Source organism: Pieris napi, chromosome 8, assembly GCF_905475465.1.
Source record: "Pieris napi chromosome 8, ilPieNapi1.2, whole genome shotgun sequence".
Classification (NCBI taxonomy): Eukaryota; Metazoa; Arthropoda; class Insecta; order Lepidoptera; family Pieridae; genus Pieris; species Pieris napi.
Window position 1 is genome coordinate 7,287,120 of NC_062241.1, and position 12,550 is coordinate 7,299,669.

At 32.3% G+C, this 12,550-nt stretch overlaps 1 protein-coding gene and 1 non-coding gene across 3 annotated transcripts in view; one reads left to right on the forward strand and one right to left on the reverse strand.

The window, feature by feature from the left end:
- Positions 1-12,550, forward strand: part of LOC125051523 (rho GTPase-activating protein 7) — a 205,243-nt gene continuing 192,693 nt past the window's right edge. The window contains exon 1 of one of the 2 annotated variants that reach the window (XM_047651895.1): positions 1-282. In XM_047651895.1, the coding sequence (XP_047507851.1) occupies positions 93-282 (190 nt within the window). In that variant the 5' untranslated portion in view covers positions 1-92. The remainder of the gene's footprint in view (positions 283-12,550) is intronic. The other variant, XM_047651896.1, reaches the window with a different exon arrangement.
- Trnak-cuu lies at positions 323-395 on the reverse strand. Its single transcript has one exon. It is a non-coding gene; the product is annotated as a tRNA-Lys (tRNA).

The following is a 12,550-nucleotide window of genomic DNA, read 5'->3' on the forward strand; positions in this document are numbered from 1 at the left end:
ATATCTATTAATATTAAACTGTCAAAACAAAGCCCAAATGGGACCAGACAGAATCCGAATTTAAAAAGCGAATAGTCTCGACAAAAATCAAAATGGAGGCGTCACCGTCTGGTATACCAAAAGCCCCGTCGCCACCTCCGAACCAAATGCCTTCCAAGGAAAGAAGAATGTCACATTTCAAGGAGTACAAGTTCTTCAGGAGTTTTAGCGCGAAAATCGAAAATTGGCCTATGAGAAAAGCTGAACAACTCTGGAGAAAAATGAGGGAAAGGAAAATAGCAGGTAAGAATTTTATTTGTTCATTACTGTAAAAAAAAATATCCGCCCAACGTGGGGCTCGAACCCACGACCCTGAGATTAAGAGTCTCATGCTCTACCGACTGAGCTAGCCGGGCTTGTAGCAGTGTTGTCGAAATACGTTAACTATTTATAGAAGAGACGTAAATGTGTATAAAAAGATTTAATTTCAATATAACAATTTTATTTTTATATTTAAACCAATTTAAATAAAAACAGTTACATATTTAAATGACCTTACCGAAGACACCTTGAAACATTTGTTTGTTAATTATATGACATCCAAATATACATTAGAATTTAGAACAAAAGCCAATGAAAACCAGTAATTCTTACGTCTATAAAGGGCATTAATAAAGCTGAGAACTTCATCTATCATTTCTCTCCCTTAGGGCCTATTGTCTAGACTGAGCCGTTGTTAATTCAAAATTAACGCTTCAATGAATGGTATGAAACAAAAGCTCTAAAAGTTATAGCTTTATATTGTGGTTTTCTATTATCATGTAACTAGATTACAGAAAGAGCTGACTCTAAACTTTGCAAAGTGGTTGTAAAAATAATAGGGATGGCACCTTTAAAATTAATACCCGGTTTCCGGTTGAAAAACATCCAATTGGAAAACATTCTGTTATTTTATCCTGTCTATGGCTACCTATAGGCTTAAGATTTTGCCCAATAAGTTTTAACCATGTGGCTTATATCGGTTATCTAGAAATATATTTGCTTGTGTAAAAGAAAATTGTACACGTTAGCATAGTCAATTCGTGTAATGCAAGATGTAAAGCACTCAAAACTTCTAGGCAGTTTTATTATACATTTAAAGTTTTTTTTAATATTGTATTTATTTTTTTTAGTTTTATATATTGTAGATATTATTTGTGACATATAGACAGACCAAGGCAATCCATACAAATTATTTCCGCGACTTGAATAATTTTCGTACAGCCCTAGCAGTTTATAGATAAAAAAGTAATAAATGTTGTACTTACCGAGATGGGTCGTAAAAGGGACATTTCTTCAAAAACGATGCCGTTACGACTCCTGTTATTTGATTGTTGACGAAATGGCGGCCTTTTACTAAATTCTGTTTATTTTATAAATTACCTTAACGATATTTCGTTTATGTTGGCTTTCAAAGCGCCTTAAATTATTACGACGGTTTGTTTAGATTTTGAGCAGAATATTGTATAAAGTTTTTAATGCGTATCTGCTGCAAATGTTCTTTAAACAAAGCTATGACTGCAAATCGCATTTCAAACTTCTATAACTCGGAAGTACCCAGAGGATGGATGTACGTTTCCGGAGTATTGCATCAGGACCGGTCTCCGTCTGCGATACGATAGCAACATCAATGCCGACGTTTTTGTATGCATCGTCATAACAACATTGTCGGAATCGCAATCGATATAGCTCTTGGGAATTGCAGAGTATCGGTGTAAGCGTAGGACTGATGTTCAAAAATAGACATTTTTAAAATTATTCAAAATTCTTGATATAGATCAATTGTTTCATACACAACATAACCCGCTACCACTAATCAAATTTCTTTGGTAACATAGATTGACAACGTGAAATAAAGTAATTATCTTAAGGTAATATATACTATATCTGTTCCGTTTGGGGTGCTAATTGTTGAGTTTCTAAACCTCCATTGTCTTATTCGATTATCTCTATCGATATTTACCAAAATTTTCCAAAGATCACATTCATGAACATCAAACCTTAATACATTACATAACATACATTATGTTACATTAAAATTGTCAACGCAGTTACAAAGTGTGCAACGAGATAAAACATGATCATCGTAAATGTGTCATGTCATCGATATATTTTGCTTAAATAGTTTATTCATAGAAATACTTGAAAACGCTTCATATTAAATAACTGTATATTATTGGTACAAGTTTAGGTTTTGTATATTTCATGTAGTGGCCGGCCCGGAACAGAACATGACAATTTACATTAAACATTTATTAACCAAGCCAAACTTTGATTAAAATATAATGAAACATTCAATAATATATTTGAAGTACAAATGTTTGAAATTGCTTCGCTTCATCATGAATTAAGTCATTCTACGCTCAGGTACTATACAGGCACTTCAAAACATTGTAGGAATACTTCAAGCAAAATAGTTTTGACAGCAATTATATTATAATCGACTATAGTCGATAATCTATAGATTACTACAGCAAAAAAACAAAAAATCTTAGTTTCAGAAGATACCTAACCAGCAACTGGAATGTTTTTCCAAGGTGATCATTTCTTAACCTCAATGAATGACTTCGATTTTGTCACATGAAAATTATGTGATTTTAGTATTAACGTAATAATCGTAAATACGTTATCGCCGATGGCCTCCTGCCAATTTCGCAATCGTATTTAAAATTTAAAGTGCCTGGTGTACTTCAATCGCTCAGTTGTGTAAAATTGCTGTGAAAAATATGCAGGAGCATGTTATAAAGAAATTCTGTATATAGTAGTTTTTCAAGGTTTTAATGCCAAAAACATTTTATCGGAAAAACTAGTATATTTTTCCTATATATAAACACTATAGTACCTACAATCAGACTTTTATATAATTAGAGCAACGGGCGGCTTTCCAAAAGCGATTTCTACCAAGCAAACATCCTAAGTAATAAAAAAACATATACGTAGTTTGTTAAATTTATTCAAGATCTTCATTATATATGTATATTTAGACGTTTAATTACTCTTGTATATTTATAACCTGATAGCGGATTATCCGCGTTATTTTTAGAAAATGTCGCAATACTTAAAATTTCACTAAAGTTCTTGTTACCCTTGTGATGTTCAAGGCGCGTAGTATTCCACCTGTCATTATCAATATATTTTAACTGTAGTACTGTTGGTAGCTAATAACTGCTGGCACGACCTTTTTCTCGACCTTTTTAGTTATGAATCTGTTTTGTCTTTGTATGTATAAAAAGCAAAGTTTTTTTTGATATTGTTACATTCACAAAATAAAAAGATTTACTTGTTGAGTCAATAAATTATTATGTACTTCAAAATGTTTATTGCATTAATTTGTAATTCTAATTCTATCAAGTACCAAAACCATAGCGAAGTAAGCCTTTTTCGATACACTAGATTCCTCTATCGTTGTAAATAACTTTTAAAAATACTAAAAAGGTGAATATATATATGAATATCATCGTAAAACCGATTTGTGTTGTATTGTAGATGCTACAACGATAATAGCTTTTCCTTGAACATTATTCTAGATTGCTATTTGTGTTCTAGGTTATTCAATTAATTATTTTGTAAGGTTAAACTATGAGAATAGAAAGATTAATAACATTATTAATTATTGAGCACTATATTCAATAACAAAAGACGTCCATACACGCCCACGCATGAACTCAGTTATCTTGGCCAATTTTAACCGACTGTATAAAAATAAAGGACGATATCAATTTGACGATTTAGCCTCAACGAGCGAGGCGTCAAATAGGTCAGATAAATCATATCAGATCATAGATGTTTTTTGATCGATAAATCCGTTTAATTTATAAGTAATTTCTCCTATTTTTAGTACCTTGGAAGAGTGGTCTCTCTCAACACAGGAATGTTCTATAGTCCGTCATCTGTATTAAATTTTAAAATATAATTTGTTTTTAAATAAATTTTGTTTATTATTTAAATCACAGTGATCTTGCGTTTTAACCCTTGCTAAGAACTAAAAAATATTTTAAATACGTAATATTATGGAATATCTAAAGTCAATTCTATTATCAATTTCTAACAAATTAAATTCAGTGTAGTAAAATAAATTCGAAAAGTTTTCAAACAAATATATAAACAACTAACAGATCCGACAGACACCTGTCCTGTACACACGAAAAACAATCATCCAATTGTAAAACTAAAATTCTCGAATCCTCCAAAACACAGAAAATTTTATTAATCAGTTAATTTTACACACGTAAAAATATTTATATACAGATAAAACAAGAAAACATAAACTATTTTATCAAATTTTTTTTGTACAGCAATGTGCTCTTTTGAACTTTTAGAACCCATTTATTTATAATTTTGTATATTTTTTTGTATAATTAATGATGACGACATATGTAATGCTCTATGAGGGTAGTAATCATATTTTCCTATTCTCACAAACCCGCATTCACATGGGTATATGATTAGTAGTCATGCATTAAACTAACATTGCGTATAGCCAATTTTCAAAGTTGTAATTGCGAATACAACCTGATTTTAATTAGGATTTAAAAGTTATTATTCTATTATATTATATAGTCTCAAAACAATAAATTATTGATATTTTACTGAATGTGGTCCTGTCAGGATCATTATATGTTCAACTCGAAGTTCAGGTTTAGATTAAGCAATGTTTTGGATTCTGCTGCCCTGCGATTCTGTAACTCACTTCACGAACTCACACAGCGGTTTTTGCATCGGCGGTCGTTCTCAAATCAGTCGTGAAGCAGTCATTTTATGATTTGGCATTCTGATAAACAATAAACTACAAGCTCCCACCTTTTCAGAATGCCAAATCATAAAATGACTGCTTCACGACTGATTTGAGAGCGACCGCCGATGCAAAAACCGCTGTGTGAGTTCGTGAAGTGAGTTACAGAATCGCAGGGCTGTAATTGTTATGTATTCTGTAAAATCACTTTTAGAAATCTTCTCAATTCGGCCAATAGCAGAGCTGGCTGCAGTAAGCTAGAAGCCAAATGCGTTCGAGTTTAGTTACAGAATCGATTTAACATTTACCGATAAAATCTATAAAGATGCTAATGTTTAGTGGTTACGGTACGTTTAAGTGACAATTAAATCTCTTCGCCGAGGCCATGAGACGTATCGTTGATAAAGTATTTGAGCCCACGTAATAGATAAGGTTGATAGGACCTTTTATCGTATTATATATTTTAACTTCACATAAGATGCAAAATTGTGCAATCACACGACACGATTCAATATTTGAGGTTTGTATGCACCCATTTAATTTTTATATATCTATCTATATTTCGCTTTCCTGTTTGTTTTACAACATTAGATGAATTGATGGTCTAATGAACAAAAGTCTTTCTTCACCATTACATAATAATAATTGAATTTTGTGGTTCTATTCTGTGAACTATGAAAATAATATTGTACGGTAAACTTTGAGTTTGTTCGGCCAAGCGTATCTAATATTTAATCTCGCCTGGGTTTGTGTATCAAACATGAAAACACAATGAGTTATGAGTGAGGAACATTCGTGGATAACGTTAAACATAGGTCAGGGTGAAAGACCGCGCTATCTTCGCGGTAACTATATTTCTTACTAAAGTTAGGATAAAAATACAGAATATATATAGATAGATCTTAGATATTTCATCCTATTACTTTCTGTACTTTAAATTATATGTTATTCTTACGTTAGAATTAACTAATCACAAATAAATATACACCATTGAACATCGCCAATACTAGCCTCCACGCACTTCGCCTGCGGCCTGCGGCAAGTTCATGTATTTTGACAAGATTTTTGCGACTTTAATAAAAATAATCGTTGTATTTCAGTCAATTTACATAAAACCATAGTTATTACATCTAACCCTCTCTCAAGAGTTACACAATTTAATGCTATATATATATATATATATGCTTTAGTGTTTCAGTTAGTCGCGTTCAGACAAACTTATGTAGGGACTTCGATTCATAATATATAAGTAATTTTCCACATTCAGATCATAATAATAAAAGTCTGACATTTCCAAATAGCGCATACGCATGTCAATGATATGCCTTTTGTAACCAAAATTATGGTTACATACATGGGTGTTTAATGCACGCAGTCATTGTATGGTAATAATACCATATGATTGTTACGCAGGTCGCGTGTCAACTGTCCTTTGTAGATTAGAACACTTGCCTTTGAGTGTCGTCACGTCTTTTAAAACTATTTAAAAATGTACCTTATACAGTTGGCTAAAAGTATTTATCATCCGTATAGAGAATAATGCCATCTTCTATATCCATCATCTGTAAAAATACTTAATTCTTGTACAGTCAATTACCTACAGCCCAGGATTGCGCCACAGAATAAGGACAAAGTAAAAAAAAGTTTTGCAATAGTACGTACTAGCTCACAATGCTAGAATTGACGTATTCGACAGTCTATGGTTTTGTTGTATCTGTTGAATGTTTTCTCCCACTCTATAGGTATTTGTAATTAATTATAACGATACATATGTGACTAATTAAAGTTATTGAATGCCTTAAAAAGTATTTTTTTGTCATTTTAGCTAGACATTCTGCACATTAAAATGATAGTTTTGACAAATATCTGTATTAGTCTATACGACAGTGTCAGTTCCTGAAAACACAAATTGCATACTCTTAATATATAGTTTTATATATATTTGAACGACGTTTACCTCTAAATACAAACTGACTTTATTTATTTATTAACACTTAGACTTTGTATTACAATATACAAATTGAACATAATTTAATGAAAAGGAAGAAAAAACAAGCTTTTAACTGAAAACGTCGATTAATAAAATCGTGTTATAAATTGTTGCGTGTACGTTAAATTTATCATATTATGATCAAATTGAATGACATTTATTATACATTTATTTTTTACAATTTAGCTCTAGAAACCGTACATTTTATACATAAATTAGCAAATTAAGTCGAGGCCACCAGCGTTTCTTAAAAATAATTATCGTGTGAAATGAATCGTAAAAATAAACACTGCTAATGACACGTTCATTATTCCGTATAAAGAAAATTAAGGAGTTATCAAACAAAAAACTCATAATTTATAGGTCGTTGCATATTTTATTTTAATGAGTATGAATAACTTAATATCAATTGTATTCAGGAAACTTATTACGGTATAAATGTGTTAATAAATATTTGGTAGAAAATTGGTAAGTATAAAGGGTTATTCGGAGCAGTGTTGGCCTAGTGGCTTCAGCGTGCGACTCTCATACCTGAGGTCGTAGGTTCGATCCCCGGCTGTGCACCAATGGACTTTCTTTCTATGTGCGCATTTAACATTTGCTCGAACGGCGAAGGATAACATCGTGAGGAAACCGACATGTCTTAGACCCGTATCAGCCACTGGAGGCTGATCACCTACTTGCCTATTAGATTTAAAAATTATCATGAAACAGATTCAGAAATCTGAGGCCAAGACCTAAAGAGGTTGTAGCGCCACTGATTTATTTTTAATTTTTTAAAATATTAAAGGGTAATTTGACGGAAATTTGACTTTAATCTTTTGTCATCCTTTGCGAGATGCATTCCCTTCCATTTTAGAATGTCTATTCCATACTCTTGGTTACTTTTAATAACCGACAACTGATATGTAGTTTATATAATATAATAACGCATTGAACAGTCTCAAAATTTAAATATTAATGTTTTAAATATAATATAAATTATTATCACCCTATTCCGATAAAGTATTTTTAATTAGTCTTAAGCAAAGCCGTATCACATTTTTCGGAAACCGATTCTGGACATAGATTAAAAATTAGAAACAGAGAACTTACATTGTACTTGAACTTATACAAATGTTATAGAAATTGGGATCGTATGTCGTCCCAAAGATGGTTTTTCAGGCGCAGACTGGGCCCGTGCCATTTTTCTTAGTGAACACCTAAGAAATTTAAAATTTAACAAAGTTTATAATCTAGAGACTAGACCATCCTGACGAGGGCACAGACCACTCGCCCTACGCTTTTAAAGGCAGGCTCCCTTTACCTTTATGGTCTACCCACATAAACATTGTTTAAAAAATAATTGGTTAATTACAGACCTATTAGAAGCGATTAATGTCTATAAAAACCCATATACGGAAGGCGTGCCATCAATTTGCTAAAGATTGAAAATTAAACTTTCTACATAATGGCTCTCGCAAATTTTAATTAATTAACCAACCATTAAATCAAAAGAACTTGAAATTAAAATCAACAATTTCACAAAGTGGGACGTAGGATGACCATATTGGAAAGAGGTATTTGGATCATTTTTTATGTGTTAATCAAGTACGAAGTTTTGGTAACTTGACTAACAGACTCAGAGACAACAATAAAATTATTTGAGTGGAACTGAACTACGAAATTTAGTGTCCGATTAGTTAACGACTGGAATTAGGAAATAAAAATAAAGTAAATGACGTTTTTCAACTTGGATCTATAGTAAACTTATCTAATTACTAATTGTCATGAGTAATTATTCCACCACGAATAATTCTAAATAAACTAATCTAAGTACTTAAATATGTTTTTAAACACAGAGCTTATAAAGCCTATGTACGACGGGCGAGTAAGACCGTGGTTTTAAATACCGACGAACCTGGCTCGCGGCTCGTTGGTGCTGATCGATTAGCAAGCAAAACAGTCGCAAACATGTCTTGTTCTCTTTCCGACACGCGGTTTTGCATGGCGAGCCGAGTAAAAAATATAGCACGACGACGAGCCGCGAGCCAGGCTCGGCAGTATTTAAAACCGTGGTTTTGCAATGATACACCGGCGAGCTTTACCGACGAGCCATAAAACCGCGGTCTCACTCGTCCGTCGATCAGGCCCTTAACAAATAAAAAATAAATCAGTGAGCGAATTTTAAACGCGCACATATACAGAAAGTCCATTGGTGCAACTGGGGCTCGAAGCTAGGACCTCAGGGATGAGAACTGCATGCTAAAGCCACTAAGCCAACACTGTTCACCACATCTGTTTTTTATGATTTTAAATTTAGAAATACATATAGAAGAGGTTTAGAAAAAAGATCGGAGTCGCTTGATCCACTATACACATTTTAAATTACTTTAAACTTAAAGTTAAATGTAAAATCCTATCCGCATTTGTTATTCCTAACTGTACAGTATCATTATACCGCTGAGCTAATTGTAGCATTTGTATATTTTATTTTCCGAAACTCAAAGCACAAGCAATATTACTAAATTAAGTGACGTAAAACCTAAATTCACAAATATAAGAGAAGTAGTTAGTATATACAACTATCGTGACTGCCTATAATTAATATGTATGCATGTCTGGAACCTCATATAATATATTACACGATACCTCTAATGCTTATTAATAATTGCTGTTTTAAGGGGTGTCATGTTCCGGGTTGTGTTGTCATGGTTATAAAAACAGTAATTATGGCGTAAACAAGTCAGAATTCCAAATTTGAAATGTAAATAAAATACAAAATGCCTCATTAATAATCTGTTATTCCTTTCATTGTTTTCTTGTTTTCATTTGCTTATCTTTAATAATAACTTAATTAAATGCATTTTTAATATACTACATAAACTTATATTGTTAAATAAATTAAATTGACTGCAATATTACATACAGGACCATACTGGCCGTTAACAAATAACTTCTGGCTGAAAAGAAAACAAAGTACGGTAATAAAACGAAGAATGATTCATAAGCCATTCCAATATTTAAATTTAGAATTTATGGCGGTTCGAAATCTATAAACTCACTACAGATCTGCCGACAAAAACGTCGATTAGTTATTATTAAATTCGCGGGAATATTATTAGCGGTCGTATTATGTTTTATTCATGGTGATGTGATGTTAGTGAAAATATTCGAAAGCTGCAGTTAGGAATGGCTGACAAATTGCAATATTAAGGGGAAGTATAGTCTACCGAGAACTTTCATTAAAGCAAGCTGTTAATTTAAAAAAATATTGGGGGCTTTGACGACATGATTAGTGGCCATCTTTATAAGTTAACATCATTTAAAGTCAAAGTTTCTAAAAAACTCTATGGAAATTAATAAGATTTTTATCATTAAGTTTTACGTTATTTTTGGAAAACTTGGAGTATTGTTTTTTAATTTACTAGAACAATCGTTATTACATGTTTAAATTGTAGTTATTTTAGCATATCCTTCTTAGTAATATAAGCCCCAAAGAGCGATATATATAATTGTCGTTAGAAAAAGTTAAATATTGTACGTCTATGAATAAGTCCATACGTAAATATTATTGTGTCAAAAATGTTTCATAACGTTACATTAATATGTTCTAAGATAAAAAGTAAAGGTGTATTCTCCTTAATGCTAATCGAGAATTAACTATATAATTTATTAAAGTCTGTTTTGATTAAACGCACTATCATTTCATATTAGCTGTAACATTTTGATTAAATTCCATAAAATATTACTGAGATTGTCATAAAATTTCGATCACAAAATTAAATTAATATTGAAATTGATTTCAATAATTTAGATCGATATCTAGTTTATATAAATTTATGAGGTTTAAATGATTTAATAATTATGGTCCTAGAACGTGTTTAATTTGGTAGTTTTTTATTATATGAAATTATTAATGCAAATACAGTTTTGTGATTGTGGAAGATTTACTATTGAAGACGGAATTTGAAGCCTGCAGTTTCTAGGTGCGCTGTTCATCCATTTTGTAGAAAAGTAGGTCTTCTGTGCCTTCTAATACGACACAATTTTCGTTTTACAGGAAAATGAATCTGGGACCCGCGGTTATAACAAATAAACTATTTGAAAAAAAAATTTTGAGACATTGAATGTTGGCTTGTCATTACTATAATTAGGCTTCGAATCATTAATTAGGTTAACCGTTAATATCTAACAAACCCTAGTTTTTATAATCGAAAAATTATAAGAAAAAATGCATTCACTACTGAGAAGTAGGTTCTATTCTTCACATGTATTCGTTCAGGTTTGTCAGTCGGAAATGACGTAGTATGGTATTGATTAAATTGTTAACTTTGAGGGTTGGTAAGCGGAAGTAAGGATTTTTGCTCATGTCTGGTAAGTCTACCCCATGTGGTCATGTATTACAAAATGCGTGCACTCATTAAAACACATTGGTACAAGTGATGAGCGTTTGTCAACCGCTATAAATTTATTAAAATCGTTTAATAACGTATTGCATTTTTATTCATTCATTTCGTACTTTGGTCACTAAATGCGTAGGCGTGACGAGAACTTAGAGAAGCTCATTGGTAACACCGAAAGCAAAAGATCGCGTGGACGTTCACCAAGAAGATGGACTGATTAAGTCAAAGACTCGTCTTCCCAAAATACACCGTTGTGCAGCACCGAAACTGGTGGAGCACAATTATTTGCGCCAGATTTTACTGACTGACCACGATACTTAGACATGAGTGACCGACCCAGAGAGAGAGAGTGAGTATTTTCATTGTTCAAGCAGAATCACTGGTTAGATCGTATTGTGGAAGTTTCTTTGCTAAATCCGTATTCGTAAATGTTTGTTATTTCGAATATGTATTTGCGGGTTGTTCCCACGAGAATGTAAGTGCGTGCTCCTATTTCATCATGCCTCCTGCTGATAGAGGACAAATCTATGTTTTTAATTTATTTTATTATTCTTAACTAACTATTAATTACTTAAGATGTCATGTGGAACATGGTGTAATGGTTGCAGCTCCTTACGAACAACCCTTGATTTAAGAACTGGCAGTAAATGTAAAATTAGAAGAATTTAATATGTATTTCTTTTTTGACGTTCATAAGTGTAGGTACATTATGTTACCTATATGAATAAATGATTTTGATTTTATTCGTGATCGTTAGGTAGAGCTTATTTTTTTTGAGAAATATCGCGGTTGATTTTAAGTCTTGACGTCTTCATGGAACATCAATTTAAATGTAGTGGCACTCATGGTGATTAGATGGTGCAGTATTTAAAATCTTTTATTGGGTATGATGATAAATGCCATGCATGAGTGAATAATTTGATGAAGAATGGTAACTGTACCAATGCATATTTTTATTGCATTGAAAAATATGTACTAAAACTCATATGTAGTTTATATAAACTCATATTTTTATACTGTATATACAGATAGATCGGGAATTTGTAAAATCGCTTCCTCTTTCAAATGACACCAAACATAAAATATCAATTTACGTGATCGCGTCGCACGCGCCGCTCACCCCACTGTTTCCTGACGAAACACGAGCTTTATGTAACGATGGATTGATAAACGGAAACGCATTTATTTGAAAGACGACAGTATAAAATATTCTTATCTTTTTCGTCGTGAGAGCCCGGAATTAGAATTATTGATTGTTTCTATTATTCTGTTCATTTGGGAGCTTGTAGTTTATTGTTTATCAGAATGCCAAATCATAAAATGACTGCTTCACGACTGATTTGAGAGCGACCGCCGATGCGAAAACCGCTGTGTGAGTTCGAAAAGTGAGTTACAGAATCGCAAGGCTGAAGACGTAACGTTCAG